Source organism: Pollachius pollachius, assembly GCF_949987615.1.
Source record: "Pollachius pollachius genome assembly, chromosome: 2".
NCBI lineage: Eukaryota > Metazoa > Chordata > Actinopteri > Gadiformes > Gadidae > Pollachius > Pollachius pollachius.
This window is the reverse complement of record NC_136935.1, coordinates 38,140,121-38,158,218: the sequence shown is the minus strand read 5'-3', so window position 1 is coordinate 38,158,218 and position 18,098 is coordinate 38,140,121. Positions and strand designations below refer to the sequence as shown.

The window sequence follows — 18,098 nt, the reverse complement described above, 5'->3', positions numbered from 1 at the left end:
GTGCTAAACCAGTGTTTTAATTATCAGTCTGTTTACTGAAAACATCTTTCCTCCATCTAGAAACCCTTTGTGACAAATGCCCTAATTAAAAGCACCCTGTAAATATATTTGACTCCAGCTGACTGGGGAACTGTTAACTGTTGTAAAATGTAGCAGTATTGTGACACTTTAAATGCATCAACTCTGATGTCAGTAAAAAGCATGTAGCTGAGACCATGTTGTTGTGTTTGTTGTTGTCTTTAATACAAAACCAGGGGAAAAGCAGCATGATGGTGAGGGTTGTAATAAAGCAGTTTCTTTTTGTATGACATAAAGAAATCTGAAAATAAAACATTGACATTTTAAATGCAGTGTGTCTATGGACACCTATATAGGACGCGATGATAAACACATTATGTGTAGGCATCAAATTCAATAAGACTTGATATTGATGTAAGTGACAACATGTGTGTAACCTGTGACAGTTGTCATGTAATATTTCAGTATGGACTTCAGTTAACAGTGTGGCAGTTAACAGTGACAATTGCAGCTAAAATACATGCATTACAATAATTATTGCCGTTGACATTTTAAATACTATGTAAACTCTTTTCTCTTGTTCCTTAAATATCTTCTACTTCTTTATTTCATATTCATAGTAATATCATATTCTTACATTTAATCATCTTCAAATGAGCAGTGAATTTTTCCTAAAAAAAGATTGTAAATGTTATATTTTTTGTCACCAAGATAAGATGAGCATTCAAATCATTTGTTGGGACAGGAAACAAATGTGTACCTTACAACTCCTCTCAACAGCTAACATGGACACCATCGTGAACCCATGAGAGCTACGCTAGCTGGACAAGCTAATATTTTTCAGTAGTAGAAAACGTGTTTTTTTTTTAAAATACATGGTGGAGAAAAAAAAACAGCTTGGTGCTCCATTAACAATAAATATTATCACAAATAGTCTTAGTATACTATAACATTCCAGTATGCGTTCAAAGGAAGCTATCCCTTTAGTATTTTAGCTCGACATGAATCACTACCCCTGTCTCTGACCCCTCACTCTACTCCAACACCGAGGCCGGCGAGGGTCTCGAACAGCAGTTTGGCCGCCTGACGTTTCGCAGCATGGACCTGAAGATGTTTTGCCGCCTCCTCTGCTTCTTTCTCTCGCGGCGGGGCGACTCAATGGGGGCGGTGGTTGATTTCCTCTGAGATGTTTTGGGGACCAGCTTGCGCTCCTGCTCCTTGATCTTGCACTGCAGGTGGCTCTGAATGGCGAAGCCCAGGCACTCGGGGTCCACCCCTGCCCCGTACACCTCCCAGGTCATGCCTTGCTCATCCCACACTACCTCATGCACGCCCGTCTCTTTCTGCTTTGCCTCGTCGTCATCATCCTCCCCTTCCTCCTCCATCTCCTTCTTCTTCCTCTCCGGCTCCAGACCCTTTTTGATGACACCGATTTCCTTCCCCGAAACGTTCCCGGCAGGCTTGGGCTGGTCTTTTGGGCATTTGGTGCCGGCTTTAGATACCTTTGATTTGGAGTTGGTGTTCATCGGTATCGATGCAGCCTGAATATTAACGGCTTGTTTTGCCTTATTCGCACTCGCAAGCCCTTGACATGGTGGTAATTGAGAAGAGGAAGCCTTTGTGGTGGCTGTCTCTGCAATTGACATCACTGGAACACCCGGAGGATCAGATGGTGTCGTCTTGGACTGTATCATGCTCTGTGAGCTGACTGTAGGGTGGGTCAAAGGGGCCATTTTCCCCTCCCTTGGAACACTGTGTTCAATGTTGATTTGATAAACGGGTTTCAGGGGTGGGGCAGCCGTCTGCACATGGCTTGCAGCTGGGTTATCCTGCTTTGGTTTGGCCCCTGCTTGGTCCTTCTCTGTGTGGACGACCGTATTACCATTTTGGTCCCCGCACATCCCTGCCTTTACGACGGGTCCCTCTGTGTTGGTATCAACAGTACACACTATTGAATCGATGTAGATCTGCGAGGGGCCCGTTGGGTGGATAACAACTCCCGGACCCGGTCCCACGCCACCCTCTGCTTTGTAAAGCACAGCCAGGCTCTGGGCCTCCTCCTGGTCTAGAGGAACTCCGGTGCCAGGCCTGTGGACCCCAGAAAAAGGCAAAAGGCTCGGGCTGGTGGATACTGCTCTGCTACACATGTTGGCCACGGCCTGCACCTCCACATCCTGCCGCTGCTTGGTCGGGGTGGAGGACCCGGAGGTCATGGTGGAGGCCTCACTGAAGCGCTTGGGGTGAAGCGTGGACAGTACAGGGACTACTGTTGCGCCAGTCGTACAGGCCTTCTCGGCTCCTTCCCTGAACACCGGCTTTTCCTCCAGCGCCGGAGGCAACGCAGAGAAGCCCCGCTGGGACGGTGCTGCCTGGGGTTTATCTGAGGTGAGCCGAGTGTTGTACGCTGGCGGCGGGCCTCTTTCCGCTTGTGTTATGTTTGAATTCAGATCTGTTACCCCTGCACTTTGCCTTCGAGAAGCAGGTGGGAGTTTGGTGGTGCGTGGCACTGCTGTGGTCTCTACCATGGGTACAGGTGGAACCAATACTTGTGTTTTTTGCTCTGCTGTTTGGACAGGTGCTGGGGATACCTTCTCTGTTTTTGACACCTGTGTCAGACATTGTTTTTGACTGGGGCTTTTGTCTGCTAAGCTAGTGGAAAGACCATTTATATTATCTGGTGCTTTAGACTCCAACACCGTGGAAGCAGTTCCAGGACATGTTGTAGTTGATAAAACTCCTCTCTGGCTCTCGGGCCGGGAAGTCAACACTTCAGATCCAGCATGTCCGGATTCAAAGCCCTTCCCTGACCTTTGATTATTGCAAGGGGCATAACTACTGGCGTACCCTGAAGATGATTCCTTAGCTGTGGATGTTCCCCCGCCCTGCAGCAGTGGTCCAGAACAACTCTCTTCCGGCGCGATGGGCCCCCTTGCTCGGCAGTCATTTTTAAGCATGTCGACCTTTGATGAGGCAACATCAGACGTCAAGTCAGCCTTAGATATGCCCTGCTTCTCCTTCTCCTCTGGGGTTTGCATTCTCAGTGAAGCATTATGATCATCCCTCTGGCCATCTGCTTGCGTATTTACACCTCTTCCTGTCGGAGAGGCTCTTGCAGTCGTCTGGTGGTGGCTTTTATCTCCTGTTGCCGCAAGCAGAATTATTTCCTTATTTCCGTTGGTGGATGTTGGGACATTCAAACCCACAATTCCAGCTTGGGCTCCTTCTTTGGAAGACGGTTGGCTGTTGGCGGTGTTTATAAGAGGAGCAGTGTGAAGTATATCCTCTGTGGGGTCCGGAGATTGGATGGGAGTGGGGTTGTTGTTGGAGGCAGGGCAGACCTTGGACTGGTTCAGGTTGTGATCCTTGGGCTGTTTGGCATCGGGCTCCTTGTTTCCCAGCGGGTCCAACCCGGTCAGCTGACCCACCATCTGAACCGACAAAGTCCCCTTTGGGTTTGTTCCCATAGCTGGTTTCTGTGAGTAAGAGTTTCGTAATCCAAATCTGTGATCCAAAGCGATATCCAGTGACAGGCCGCTCAAGCAATTCCCTAAAGCAGGGAAATTAAATATTAAAATTGGTTTTAGCAGGTGTGTTACTAAATCTGGATGTAGTTATTCTTTTATCATTCCATTCCGAACAGAGGCAAACAATGCACTTTAAAATATAGTTCTTCTGTACAACACACACACACACACACACACACACACACACACATATCCACACACATATCTACACACACAAACCTATCTATCAATATATCCAGATAGAACGATATAGATAGAGTGTGGGAAAGAAAGAGAGGACAAGTAGAGATGGCAGAATCACTTATCACTATAATGCCTTGATTGAAATGGGCATGTGTGAAATTTCAATATTCTTTCCCCTCTTTTATCACAGGATCATGAGACAGACACTGAATACTGCTTGGCGACCATTATCATGAATTTCTCCTCCAAGCTTTCAAAGCCACAAATAAACACATTCTGAAGCGTCGTGTTGTGAAGATGGAACAAGGAATGTGTTAAAATGCCACAGGAGTGGAATATCTAAAGCGAGTGGCTTTGGAATCTGGAGCTGGAAACTATACAAAGATGGATTCTCAATGTCATGGGGGTTTCAGAAACTGGAGCCAAGAGTTTAAAGTGGACCCTCAGTGAAACATGGTTTATAATAATTGATTTTAAGTTAAATCAAAGCTGTTCTGTATCTCATAAACTCCTTTGACACATTTCATGGAAATAACCTGACTTTCTTACTGTCGTTTCTAAACATAACATACATATTTGATCTATGATTATATCTCAGGACATTGTCTATCTCTGGTTGGCCCTTGAAGGAAAAATCTCTTTCACCCAAATGCACTTATTCTGAAGGCAGGTGAGTCTGAATCTAGATGTCTGTTCATCATTTTTCACACCGAGAAAAATGTAAAGCCCAAACATCCAAACTGAAATCATAACAAAGCACTTTGTAAAGTTGGACCTCTAAATTGGTTAACAGGTCAATGGCAGATTTTTTCACTCGTCCTACCAGCACTACATTTCTACCATTACTACTATAGTATCAGCCTACTTCTACTACTACTACTACGACTGCTACTATCCGCCTACTACTACTACTACCTTTACTAATACAACAATAATACAACTCCAAATTATAATAATAGCAATGGTTCAGTGCTACTGTTGAATCTATAATTAATAACAGAGTTAGAAGTAGTATTCAGTTCTCGTGTTGGTCAAAAAATGTATTGATTGAAAATGTAAGGGGTTCGTTACATTTTAATTAATTTTAAAATGATTTATTTGGTTTTGGCACACACACACACACACACACACACACAAAAACAAACACACAAACACCCCCCCCCCCACACACACACACACACGAACACACACACAATGTAGAAATAGATACAGATGGATGGTGAAACTGCCCTTAAACAATTAGTCTACCTGATTATCTCCACTGTGTATACCGGTAACACAACGGAACCAACGTGAACGGAGTCATTACAATTAGCAACCTGGAAGGGCAGAAAATGCATACAACGATGGTAGATCTTTTATGTTATAGCTGCAGTGCACAGTCGTCCCAGCCTCAATTACCAGTGGTGTTGATTTGACCTTGCGGATATATAATATTCCAATCCAAAATCCAATTAAATAAAGAAAAGACACGTCGACTGCTAGAGAAATTCAACACGCTTACCGTAGGAAGCGGTTTCTCCTGCTAAATCATGTGTGGTGGTGTAATGTGGTGTAGGCTTCAGCGTCTGCGTCCTGGCACCAACGACAAGTAGACCCCGGGAATGAATATGAAAATCAACCGTCTATCGGTGACATCAAGCCACGCCTTCTATTAAACCCGATCGGAATGTAGGTCCCGTAAAGAAAATATTGATCATGAACACAGAAAGCTGGAAACTCAGGGAGCACCCGAATACGAACCACGAGTTAGTGAGTCACAGACGACAGATGTGTTTTCTTAAGTGAGGTCCGTGAACGACATGCCCTGCGCGTACACAGACCATGTCTTGCATTGGCGCCGTAATTGAGCTGTCCTCTTCAGGGTTTTCGCGCGGTGTCATAGGGATGGACTCCAGTGTTCCGGACTGAATTATGCAGGTGAAGCCTCTGGAATGGATCGATGGGAAACAATGAGGCTGAAATATATATCAAAAGGTCTGCTGCATCACGGTCCGTTCCCAAACACAGTCTCATAAACATGTCTTGTAGACCTACATAAAAATAATACCGTCTGGTTTTCAGCTCTTAGATAGTGATTATTATTTGTCGTAGGTTATATTAAAGCCAACTTGACCCTACCTTATACACACACACACACACACACACACCAATGTGTGTGTATTCCACATTGATCACTCATCACCTTGGCTGTTAGATAGTGATTATTATTTGTCGTAGGCTATATTAAAGCCAACTTGACCCCACTTTATACACACACACACCAATGTGTGTGTATTCCACATTGATCACTCATCACCTTGGCTGTTAGATAGTGATTATTATATGTCGTAGGCTATATTAAAGCCAACTTGACCCTACCTTATACACACACACACACACACACACCAATGTGTGTGTATTCCATATTGATCACTCATCACCTTGGCTGTTCAGCAACAGGAAGTTAGGTTTCGGCTGGAACAGGAAGTTAACTTCCCTACCCAGCCAGAATAATCAGAATATAAAACATCTTCAGGAGGGTGACTCTGCAGCTGTACGTGTGTGTTCCTCTTCTTTGCAGTATTTTTCATTCATCTTCTGTGTGCGTATATGCGTGTGTGTGTGTGTGTGTGTGTGTGTGTGTGTGTGTGTGTGTGTGTGTGTGTGTGTGTGTCTGCGCGTCTGTGTTCCTCTTCTTTGTAGCTGTGTTCCTCTTTTGTGAAAATCTTGTCAACTGACTTCTTTATCACAACACTACGACATTTAGAATATATCTTACTTTGTAGTGATGCACTTACTCCTTCTATGCACAAAAACATTTTGGAGACTCCTACAGCTTCTCTTTCCGCACCAATCTCATCTGCAAGACGCTTCAGATGTACACTAAATTATATATGTTGAATAAGTCTCCACGAACAACTTCCAGTCTGACAAGAAGGGAGGACCAACTCCCTAAACCCAGAGCTAGACGAACACTTGAGCAGGGACACAGAAGAGGGAATCCTTCCTTCCAGGGATGATAAGGATTTTGACAGCTGCATAACAGCATATGTATACAGTAATCGCAGCAAACAACAGAAACAAAGGTGATGTAAGATTCAACTATTACAAATGGTATTCAACCTAGGTAAAGCAAGAAGAAAGAAGATATAAGATTGAGATAAATGAATAGGTATGCAATGTGTGGTTGGCTGGTCTGGGCTAGTGGCTCTGTTGGCTATGCTGTGGTACACTTATTATTATTGAACACCCCTGCACAGAGGAGGGGGGAGGGCAAAGACTCAAAGTCCTTAAATCCATCGATTAATACTGTGCGCTACTATGTTGGCTGACCTATACTGGGCACATTTTTTACTGCTTGGTACTAGATAAGGCCCACTTCACATCATTTGCTTATTGATAGTGATTTTCTTATCGCATAATCTTCCAAATGTTATTTACAGTTCCCAAACAGTTAATCACACAGTATTGATTTACCATAAAAAACTATTACTAAACTAAACTTGTACCTCAGATAATCCTTAATATATTGGATTAGGATTAGCGGATTCATTATGTTGTAAAACAAAGATGAATTGTTAACCATTTGAATGATAGCACTGACTTCTATTGATTTTTTCTTCATTGTTCCCAAAATGAAAAATTCCGGTTTTACTTAGGCTTATATTTACTTACTTCTATCAATGTTCAATAATTTTGATTTGCCCTCATCGAAATATCAGACCTGCTCTGGCTATATTTAATAGAATGGAAGTGATGCATGCGTTTTATAATGTAGTCCCTGGCATTATTTTCATTGAGTAATTTAGCAGACTTGTCCCATGTCCAACAGCAAACATGCGGGTCTTCCCCTTTGCCTTTATTATAGTTGCATAAGGGTGCCACCTTGTGGTTGCATTGTGAAATAAATACGCAGTGACTGAAAGCTTAATTCAATATTATTCTTTGTATCAAGTGCCAACGGAAAATCAACGGATCTAATAAATGACAATGATACTATTTCCGTTCAAATAAATTTGGATCGACGATGCATAGAGGTTTGGTTTTCATGTGACGCAGAATGAACACATGGTAGTGTTGCCTTATTGCTACAACTAACGTTACTCCCCATTCAAGACTGCCCGAGTGAGCGGCGCGGCTAGAACACCCACAGGAATATAGCCTTCTAACTTTTGTTAAATTTAAATGTACCAAAAATAAACCAATTGAGAAGCACTTCTTAGTTATATCTGGTTACACGGGAAATTATCATCGAGTAAGTTGGCTTTTGCGAGTGAAACCCAAGTAGCTACTTTTATTGTGCTAGCTAGCTAAGCTAACACAACAGCAACCTGTTGTTTATACATGGACAACTGTCTGGGATAACGTTAACATGCCTACTTGGATGTTCGTAGATTGTACTACACGACACACAGTACTACCAAGTAGAGATACAGAATGTGTTATGTTTTAGTAATCATATATTCAGCCCCGGGGCCCTGATAATGAGTCCGGGGTAAGCTATGCCCATGGCTGAACAACAGCTATTAGCTCTCTGGTTAGCATCTGTTTTTGCCCGGGGATTGAACTTCTGGGATTCAAGCCTAAACTGTTTGTATTTTTGTTGCATTAGTAAGCAGCCACAACACAAACAGGGCCTTATCGTACCTGCTAGCAATCGTGTTTGCGTCCAAATGTGGAAAATTAACTAACGTTAGTGTTTGTCCTACTTCTCATTGTCAGTGATGTGTCTAGACTCTAGACTCTGGGTTCAGGAGAATGAATCACAGCTGGGATAGAGTATAGACTTACTGTAGGCCATTGGGTTAACCTTTGTGTGGTAGCCCACATACATCTTAAATGTATTTATTTTATTTTTATTGCTGTAATTAACTGTACTGCTTTCACATTATTGTTTTGAAAATGAAATCGATATTGTTTGTGAACGATAATTATTTATTTATTTATTTATTTATTTTTTTACAAATCGTTACGGTATATTGCATACATTGTGTTGAATCGTCTGGATAATACGGGGATGATTCCACAATGTAAAGGCACGTGGAGTTGATCCTACGACTGTGTCCTGTGGGATTTATTGCAAACATAATACTACAATGTTTTGAAAATGGTTCTGCAATCTCTAGTTCAAGTAATGGCCATGATAGTTTTTCTATGTTTGCCTGTAATCTCTTTGTTTAACTCTGAACTCTTGTCTCTCCGCAGAGAATGCTGGGCTATATCTGGCAGTATGTCTACTCATCCTTCCTCAGATACTGGTTGAAGTGGGTTGTGAGGCAGGTGTCTGGGAAGTGTGAGCTGCAGAGAATATGTGCTGGTTTCCAGCCAGGAGCAACCAGGACCTCCAAAACAGGTGAACCATGTCACAATATTATATTATAAGACGTAGCGATAAGTTTGCCAGGCCAGGTGAATCCCTGAGTGGAAGTGTATTATAAATGTACATAAGGTAGTGGAGGAGACCAGGGAGGCCTACCAGGCTCTATCCCCTAAACATCCACGTCCCACCAATACACATGCTAAAGAAAATTCCTGCAGAATTCTTCCAAATTAGAAGTAGCTCTAAACTCTAAAGTCGTTTTAAGTAACAATTAGAATAGAGGACCATTAATCACGTTCATGTGCTCCTTGACTTCTGATGTCCACAATCTGTATTGTGAGATGCTGTAACTCTTGATTTTGAATTTATTTCCAGAACATTCTCTTCAGTTTTCAAAGAATAAGGTAAGAAATTCCATAAGATTTCTTCCAGCTTGGTAGTGGTCCTACAGAAAGTGTGTGTGTGTGTGTGTGTGTGTGTGTGTGTGTGTGTGCTCATTTTTTGTTTAATATTATATAAAACATTTGACAGCTGCGTAAATCAAGCAGCTCTCATATTCTCCAATGAAAGACTTTTTTTTGTTGTTGTTTTTAAGCTATGATAGGCTTACAATGGACATCACAAATTATTTTTTATCATTTTATCCTATCATTTCCCCTTGTCATTTATTGAAGAGTAATAAATAATGGACCAATCATTAGCTTATCCTAAAAGCTTACTTTGCCTATTGTTATCAGTCTGGTTAGTTCAAGAGTTTTAAAAGCGATGTGGAATATTCTATGAACATGTTCCGGCTGTTAAAAGTTAGATATTAGTATTATATTGATATAATTATAGTTGTATAATCACATGCTATCTTTACTTTGACTGCACTTCTCCCACCTTGTAAATGCTTGTTTCAACTTTTTTGTTTTTTTTGCTTTGTTGTGTGTGTGTGTGTGTGTAGGTTTTGAGAGGTTCTTTGCAGACCAGCAGAGATAATCTGGAGCAGTGTGTGGATCTCATTGTTCAGGCCAAGAATGTCAAACCTCAGAAAGATCCCCTGTAAAGACCCTCTTTTACTTCTTCAGATTATTTTTCACCTGACACAATCAATGCATCTAATCTCGATGTGGACCTCGACCTTTTGATATTTATTTGAGTTCCATGAAGGGAGGTCGCAATATGCGATAATATCTCTCTTGTCTCTATCATGTAGCTCTAAAGCAGTTTGAATATTTGAATAATTGTATATACTTTCATGATTCTTGCAGGTCTACAATAAATACATTGTAGACCTTGAATATCATGTCACATTGTTAGGCTAAATACATAGGTGCTTTTATGCTTTTAAAAAATACTTCAATAAAACAAAACAAAATCGGTATAAATTTACATTAGGCTCCTTCTTGTACTCTTCGTTGTTAAGGTCATTCTCATTAAGAGATAATGGGAGCATAATTTCGCCCTGCACTTTCTATACAGCACTGTCTGCAGGAATGATTTAAATTTTCTATGAGTGCATCTCATCAATATGAAGATTATCTATTGTAACATCCCTAGTTGCCTGCTTCATCCTCCATCCTCTGCTCCTATAGGTTCAGGAAGAGTCTTCACACCTGTCTCCTCCAGATCACCGGCTACGCCGACTTGTACACCTGTGTGGAGGATCTCAGGAAGAAGACCTTCAGCTCAGACAACATGGAGCACGAGGACATGCTGTTGAAGGTATGTGTAACAACATCCCCCCCATGCGTTCCTTCTTAATAGCCTAGAACAACATTTGAATATCTCTAGCAATTTCAAAAAAAGAATAAAATAGTGACATTGATGGTAATAATAACTAGCCTTTCCCTTCCTGAATACAGCTATGGAAGCTGTTGATGCCAACAGTGAAACTAGAGTCCAGGGTAACTAAGCAGTGGGGTGACATTGGTTTCCAAGGTGACGACCCCAAGACGGACTTCAGAGGAATGGGAATGCTGGGCCTCACCAACCTTGTGTGAGTAGAGGCACCTGATTGGTGGAGATCTGCTATATTTCTTCTTGGCTGTCCGAACACAAGTTCTGATGAAGTGCTTACTTAGCAGAGAGGAAATGTGCCAAAATTAACCTTTTTAATTTGGGCAATAGTGGCTTGAGAAATGAGATGGCTGAAATAAATTCATATTGAGTCAATTAGCCAACAATTTTATACAGAGGGAAGTGAGGTTGAGAATAGTCAATGCAATGTCGAATTGGGACGAACTACAAAATGTACACTTTTTTTGCAATGCCGTTTTTCATGTATAGCATTTAAATTAAATATATGAACCTTTGATACATTATCATTCATCTTAATTGAAGATGGGAAACCAACTTGAAATTAGCATGAACAGGTTATACTCTTTCTTCCATTTTGAAAGATGCAGACTTTATTCAAGTGGTTCTCAACCACAAGCTGATCATGAATTGATTTCACAGAAAATCCATCCAATCAATACTCAGTACATTGTTGCTAGCTCAACGCATGGATGGATGGATCAACTAGTAATCAGCAGTAGAAAGTGAATGTAGCATCTTGTTATTCCTTGGTTGCAGGTTTTTCAGTGAACACTACACAGAGGAAGCCCGCCAGGTGCTCTCTCATGCCAATCATCCCCAACTGGGGTAAGAATATATATGTATACATATATAATTCACATGTATAAAGATGTGTGAAATAACAATGGTTTGATTAAAATGTGTGTTTGTTTCAAGCTTTAACAGCTTTAACCTTGATCAAACCATTGATTCGTTGCTCTGATCAGTGGAGCTACAGTGGACCTCTTTCCCTGATGTTGGTCTGTGTTGTGTTTTGAAGGTACTCCTACGCCATTGTGGGCATTAACCTGACGGAGATGGCCTACAGTCTCCTAAAGAGCGGGGATCTGAAACCCCACTTTTACAACACAGTCACTGGGAACCCTGAACTGCTCCACTTCCACCATCTGTACTGTGAGTAGACATACCTGGGTTTGGGTTTAGATCTTTCCATCCTCTTCTGTCAATATTTGCTCTTGAAACCCTGAAAAATGTTAACATTTTTGTGCAGTGCATAGTTGAGTATATTGTTGAGTCAATAATAATATATATGTTGGACCCCCTCGACGATGAGATGGCCCATCTCAAGGAGTTGTCCTATTGAAAACATTTTAATATTTAATGTATAAAAAGTAGAAAGGTATGGGAGAATTGTTCGAATTAGTTGAATGTGGAATAATATCAGACAATTTGTAGAATTGGTTTGACAATTAGTGCAATTATACTAGAAATAGTTGGCCAATTGATACAAATAAACAGTCACCCTCTAACCAGCACCTCATTTCCTCGCCATAGGTTACCTGGCCTACGAGTTTGACAAGTTCTGGGTGGCGTCCAAACCTCAGAGCATCATGGAGTTCAACCACTACAGGGAGAAGTTCCACAGCCAGGTGAAGATCTCGCTCCAGGAGCCAGGGGTGGCCCTCACACTGACGGTGTCCTCCGAACACTAACCTCCCTGTCGCCGGCCCAGGAGTAATGTAGCACCACGCGATTCCACACAACCATGAAGGTGCTGCTCACATTATGCTGCCTGAACCCACCAAAAACACCTATGAGTTTACCTGGAGTTTGAAAGGGGACCTCTTCTTCCAGTTGCAATGGACCATTAGTTGGACCACCTAATATTATTGAGAAATATGAAGTGTGTTTGGATTTGAGTTGTGGAACATTACAAATATCCTCTGTGATTTAGTTTTTATATGGTTATTATGGTGAAGCCTGAATTGTCCTGCCACAATTGATTGAAGAAGATAAAATAAAGATTTGATTAATTATAAATAATGACTTATATACACATGTAATATGGCTGTAGTTGCAGATATTGCTTTACTATAAAAAAGAAAAGGAATTGGTGATTTGGCTAGAGCACAGTTGTACCCCTTTACCCAATAAACGATCATTCCAACTAGTTGACTATTCTGACTAAAGGGTCAACTATTCTGCATTGATTAGGTCTTAGGGCTTCAGCAGCTTTGTATTGTGTTCCAGTGGTAATATTTTGTGCACCTTTCCAGTGGTCCGTGAACCAAATGATGTCGACATTGACGATAGCTATAAAGTGTAAAGTTGCTAGCTAGCTAAAATTTATAATTATGTATTATTTAACTTGCATTTCAAGCTTTTCTCTCTCACGTATTTATATAAATTATCCCCGACCGGTTGTCATGACTGTCCTGCTCAGGAATTTGATATTTTTGTGCAGTGTTCACAGATTGTGTGTGACGGGCAAGGCAACATCATTTATACCTAGGATGCCTCATTGTGTGGTTCCATCTTCTTTAACCGTGTGCATGTTTTAATGCGTTTCAATTGTTATTGATATACTCTAGACTAGAGATGACTAGAACACAACGGGGAGGTTGTTTTGCTACCTGTTTAAGGGCCCCTGGTACAATGTTGATTATGCCATTGCAAGCAATTGAAAAACAAAGTAATTCCCCTAGTTAGTGACCAATAGCTACAGTGAGTCCGCTGCCCTGTACGTCAGGGTGGACCCGTTCATGTCTGCAGTCACAAGAGGGTCGATTTTGAAGTGGATTAGAATGGCAAATTAACATCTGGGGCAGGGAGGGGGGGCACTCCAATGTTTTCCTGTAACTCCAGACTGTCACTGTTTTCAACGTGAAGTGTCCGGAGGTGTACTGTTTGTAACGACTGACTGATTTGGCTTGCTGAGAGCTAATAAACACACATTTTTATGCCTTTATTTGACGTTTGTGTCCAAACTGAATGGAGAGAATAGCTCCCCCCCCCCCCATCTAAGATGGACTGAAGAAAAGCACAATTTCAATATATTATATCAAATATATTTTAAATGTACATAAAAACAGTGCTTTACATGTTGTGGACATTTCTTTTGGGGCTGGGTACAATTTCAATTTTGGTGGTGCAAAAGCTGCTCTAAATTAGATCTATCACAAGTATTCAAGCTGTTCCATTTGTGAGATGTTTGTGTAAATGCCAGTTCAAGTATTTACTCACATAATGACCAGAACAATGTAATAAATACAATTGGGTAAAACCAAATTCTATTAAAACGCAAGTTCACTTTCCAGATGTTAGCGGTACATTATTACTTCTTTTAACAAAAAACCGAAGGCAAAAGATGAGAGATGTTGGAACCAAACTGAGATCGAGACTGGGGGGTTCTGAGTGTTTAGTTCATGCTCAGCTGGGTGTATCCATCTTCTTCTTAGTTGCCATCATGGCTCTCTTGATCTGCTCGAATGACACAAACATCACCACGTTCCATGATCCCAGCCGAAGGAACGAAGGCACAAATCTACAGGAGGGAATGAACACCAATTGAAATTTTCTCATGGTTTTTACACTTAAGGGTAGATTATTAAAGCATGATTTAAGCATTAGGCCTATTTTACGGCATTAGTATAGGGGTAAGGGTTAGTGGAAATCCTATGTGATAATGTGTCAACGAATACCTTAGACAACATTAGACAACCATTAACTAAGTCGTGTTCACATAAACACGATTATGTAATGATAAAAAGAACATTAGTAACTTTACTGCATTGAAATTAAATGGATAGATCTCAACCCTAACAAACCTGAGCTAATAGACTAACTTTACCTCATGTAACCCTGAAATCAAAAATGATTTCAAACTATACACCTGAATGACAATCACTAATCCTAAATTTCACTTGTTTTTCCAACCTATAAACAGATTCAGGGTTTTCCTAGGTCTGTTTCTGTGTTAGGTAACAAAGGGAGGGAGATAACGGTTACCCTTTGTAGAAGGCAGTCGGTCCTTCCTTGGTCATCATGGTCCAGGCGCAGTTGATGGCGCTCTTGTACTGACCGGGGGGGGAGTTCATGTAGCGGGTCTTCACCACGTCCACCGGGGACGCGATAACCGTAGTGACAAAGCCGGCGCCGAAGGCAGACACAAAGTGGCAGGGAAGGTTGTCTGTACGGATCAGCAAAATGTCACATCAACCAATGAAGAAACGGTCAAATCTATACAAATGGGGTTAGTCATTAATAGATTGTATTCAAGATAATACAATTGCATGACATGAGACTCTGTTGGGTAAACAAGGTACATATGGTATGACTTAAATCAACCTTTCAACCCTGGGTCTGATATATGGGAGGTACATTAAATTAACCAAATCAAAGTTTCAGAGTGATGCCATTTATAGTCTGTGACCTAGTTCAATGTAGCATACCCAATGGAAAACTGGAACATTTTTCATCAAGGTATATAAGCAGCAACATATTTAAGCCTATTAAGTTTTATATATCCATATCGGATATAATCAATGCAATGTCCCTTGAGCTTATACCTTTGTTCTTTGCTGACTAGTGCTGAAACCGCTACTGCATATATTTGGCAATCATCCAAACAAGGCAGTGAGATAACGGCAGTAATAACAATTTCCCTTTCAAGGAAAAACACACAATGTCCCCTGCCAGTATGTGCGCTGTTATCGGCCAGGATACAAAAGTCGGGAGGGAGGAGTGTGTGTGTGTGTGTGTGTGTGTGTGTGTGTGTGTGTGTGTGTGTGTGTGTGTGTGTGTGTGTGTGTGTGTGTGTGTGTGTGTGTGTGTGTGTGTGTGTGTGTGTGTGTGTGTGTGTGTGTGTGTGTGTGTGTGTGTGTGTGTGTGTGCGTGCGTGCGTGCGTGCGTGCGTGCGTGCGTGAAGGGGGCGGGAGCGGGGTGTGTGTTGGATTGTGCCCAATCAGCTGTCTCCCCTACTTCACATGTTTTCGCCTACCTGACAGCAGGTTGTGTTTGAGGATGGCTTCTTTGATGAGGTCGTAGGTCACCAGCTCTGTGCAGTTGACCAGCGCGTTTCTGGTGATGTTAGGAAGTGTTCCTGAGGAAGACGTAATGCCAACACAAATAACATGCTGTTTTTAGTGATACATATGTTTATAGAACATGTGGATTTTATTCTCCCATACAACAGGTACTGTAAAGGTGGTGGCTGATACTACATGAGTGCTTGGGTATAAACCATGCATGTGCTTTTAAACACTGCTGTTCGCTATCTCCAAAACCAGGGTTTTGGTTTAATCTGTTTGCCAGACTTCAAATCCTTTTTTTACTGAATGCACTGAAGACAAAAACAACTGCTTTAACAACCAAACAGTTTTAAACTATAACGATGCACCATCTCACTATCCACAATTTATCTTCATCCAAAGCGGCATTTCATTTTTAGATAAAAGTCCTTAATGAGCTGGCAGTGGTCTTAAAACCCACCTTTCCAGAGCCCTCGGAGGCCCTCGTTCATGAAGATGTGTTTGTAGGCCTGCATGGTGCCGTTGTAGCGCCGGGCCACCCCTTTCAGGTTCATCTGGGCCTGGAAGCGCACCTTCACCACGTCGGTGGGCTGGGCCAGGGACACCGCCATGGCACCGGTTGTGCAGCCCGCCAGGATGCGGATGATAACGCTTGCATCTGATAGGGCAGGTTAACGTCATAAGAGTTGGGTGGTCTGACCATCAACCGAAGAAGGGTTGTAATGTGAGAGGATTCTCATTGATGAAGATACATGTATCTATCATTCATTGGTAGATACAGTTTGTTATTTGATGTAAAAAATGATGTTAAAAAACATTGAACTTCCATGTGACATATACCAAAACACCAATGCTAAGATACTATTTGGACTTCATTTAAACTCCTACTAGTAACGAGTAACTTCCCTTATTACTGGATACCGGTAACTAGTTAACGAAGCAGTTACCATGAGATGTCCAGCCACTTACGTTCTTTGTCGCCGTTGTAGAAGTTCTTGACGTTATCGTACAGTCCGATCCTGATGGAGGCGAAGCAGACCTGCCTCTGCAGCCCGGCGATCAGCCCGTTGTACAGAGACTTGGGGCCTTCTGTCTTCACCATGGTCGCCATGGTGCCAAACACCCCCCTGTAGCGGATGTTCTTAGCTGCCTCCACTTTCTGCTCACCCTGAATCTGGGGTCAAAGGTTGATACATTCATTACAGTCGTTTAGGTACAGCGTTGATTCATTCATTCAAGCGTCAAACCGTATCCGGTTAAATATCAGAAGGGAGTCTGAGTCACTGGTTTCAAGTGGCTCCAGGATAGAGTTTAAGTGCTTTTGAGATAAGCAATATGGACTATGTGATAATTGAGTGAGAGAGCGCAAGATTGAGAATGAGAGAGAGAAAGAGAGAGAGAGAGAGAGAGAGAGAGAGAGAGAGAGAGAGAGAGAGAGAGAGAGGAGATAGACAATGCTGTTGTTTTGGACAGGCTGTACTGGTATTTTGGGCATGATTTCTGTGTGACCATCTATTGTTCTAACAGACAGTGACCCTACACAATAGCATTTTACAATAACCACAACCTACATTTTGCGACAATGTCAAACAAACATAATATAACATTGACATTAACAAGCCTAATAGACAGGAGTTAAGCTACTCAGTCATGCTTGTGTTACTTGGCTAGGGAATCCTTGAATGAATGATCATTTGTGGAGTCCCTGGTATAGTACCTGGAGTCTGACTTTGGCTGTGTCCAGGGGGAAGGTGATGAGGTCACCAACGCAGGCTGCTGCCCCCGCACTAATCATCTTCACGGCCAGGGGAGGGGGCACGTCTGAGGGCTTAAATCCCACCATGGTGCCTAGAAATGGGGGAGAGGAACAACCAGGCATACACACATATGTGCATACATACATATACACACACATACACGCACACGCATGCACACACACACCCGGCCACGCACCCACACACACAAGCACACACAAATTTAAACAAATGATTACGTTTATTTATGTATGTCACCAAGGTTTTTTATCTTGATTTAATACATGTAACATTTAAAGGTAGGCAATAGTGTAGAAATCTCAAATCTCAAATCTCAAAGTTTAGAGTCATTCATTCAGTAAAAAAGTGTACTTACAGTGTCGAGGGGATATCAAATTCCTTGTTATTCCAGGTTGTTGATTTCAGTTCATAATCCATACATGGCAGTGGTAGGCAGTGTACATCTTTTGCTCTGTATTTATAAGATCTCCTGGTGGCCTTTTTA

At 41.9% G+C, this 18,098-nt stretch overlaps 2 protein-coding genes across 2 annotated transcripts; one reads left to right on the top strand and one right to left on the bottom strand.

Moving 5' to 3' along the window:
• The first annotated feature begins 7,822 nt into the window (after window positions 1-7,822).
• elmod2 (ELMO/CED-12 domain containing 2) lies at window positions 7,823-13,831 on the top strand. Its single transcript, XM_079758935.1, has 9 exons — window positions 7,823-7,962; window positions 8,913-9,060; window positions 9,403-9,431; window positions 9,974-10,071; window positions 10,605-10,734; window positions 10,875-11,008; window positions 11,587-11,655; window positions 11,849-11,982; window positions 12,364-13,831. The coding sequence occupies exons 2-9, from the start codon at window positions 8,916-8,918 to the stop codon at window positions 12,519-12,521; spliced, it is 897 nt and encodes a 298-aa protein (XP_079615061.1). The 5' UTR covers window positions 7,823-7,962; window positions 8,913-8,915; the 3' UTR covers window positions 12,522-13,831.
• An 8-nt stretch (window positions 13,832-13,839) lies between these two features.
• Window positions 13,840-18,048, bottom strand: ucp1 (uncoupling protein 1). Its single transcript, XM_079758934.1, has 7 exons — window positions 17,970-18,048; window positions 17,557-17,687; window positions 16,809-17,013; window positions 16,300-16,497; window positions 15,809-15,910; window positions 14,818-14,998; window positions 13,840-14,353 (listed from the first exon to the last, which is right to left on the bottom strand). The coding sequence occupies exons 2-7, from the start codon at window positions 17,680-17,682 to the stop codon at window positions 14,239-14,241; spliced, it is 927 nt and encodes a 308-aa protein (XP_079615060.1). The 5' UTR covers window positions 17,683-17,687; window positions 17,970-18,048; the 3' UTR covers window positions 13,840-14,238.
• Window positions 18,049-18,098: the final 50 nt, after the last annotated feature.

Bases quoted from the DNA above. Each gene is read 5' to 3' on its own strand.
- elmod2 (XM_079758935.1), top strand. From the start codon at position 8,916: ATGCTGGGCTATATCTGGCAGTATGTCTACTCATCCTTCCTCAGATAC. The intron at 10,735-10,874 runs GTATGTGTAACA...TCCTGAATACAG, and splicing joins ACGAGGACATGCTGTTGAAG to CTATGGAAGCTGTTGATGCC. The intron at 11,009-11,586 runs GTGAGTAGAGGC...CCTTGGTTGCAG, and splicing joins CTGGGCCTCACCAACCTTGT to GTTTTTCAGTGAACACTACA.
- ucp1 (XM_079758934.1), bottom strand. From the start codon at position 17,682: ATGGTGGGATTTAAGCCCTCAGACGTGCCCCCTCCCCTGGCCGTGAAG. The intron at 16,498-16,808 runs GTAAGTGGCTGG...CTGCCCTATCAG, and splicing joins CTACAACGGCGACAAAGAAC to ATGCAAGCGTTATCATCCGC. The intron at 15,911-16,299 runs GTGGGTTTTAAG...CGTCTTCCTCAG, and splicing joins CCTCCGAGGGCTCTGGAAAG to GAACACTTCCTAACATCACC.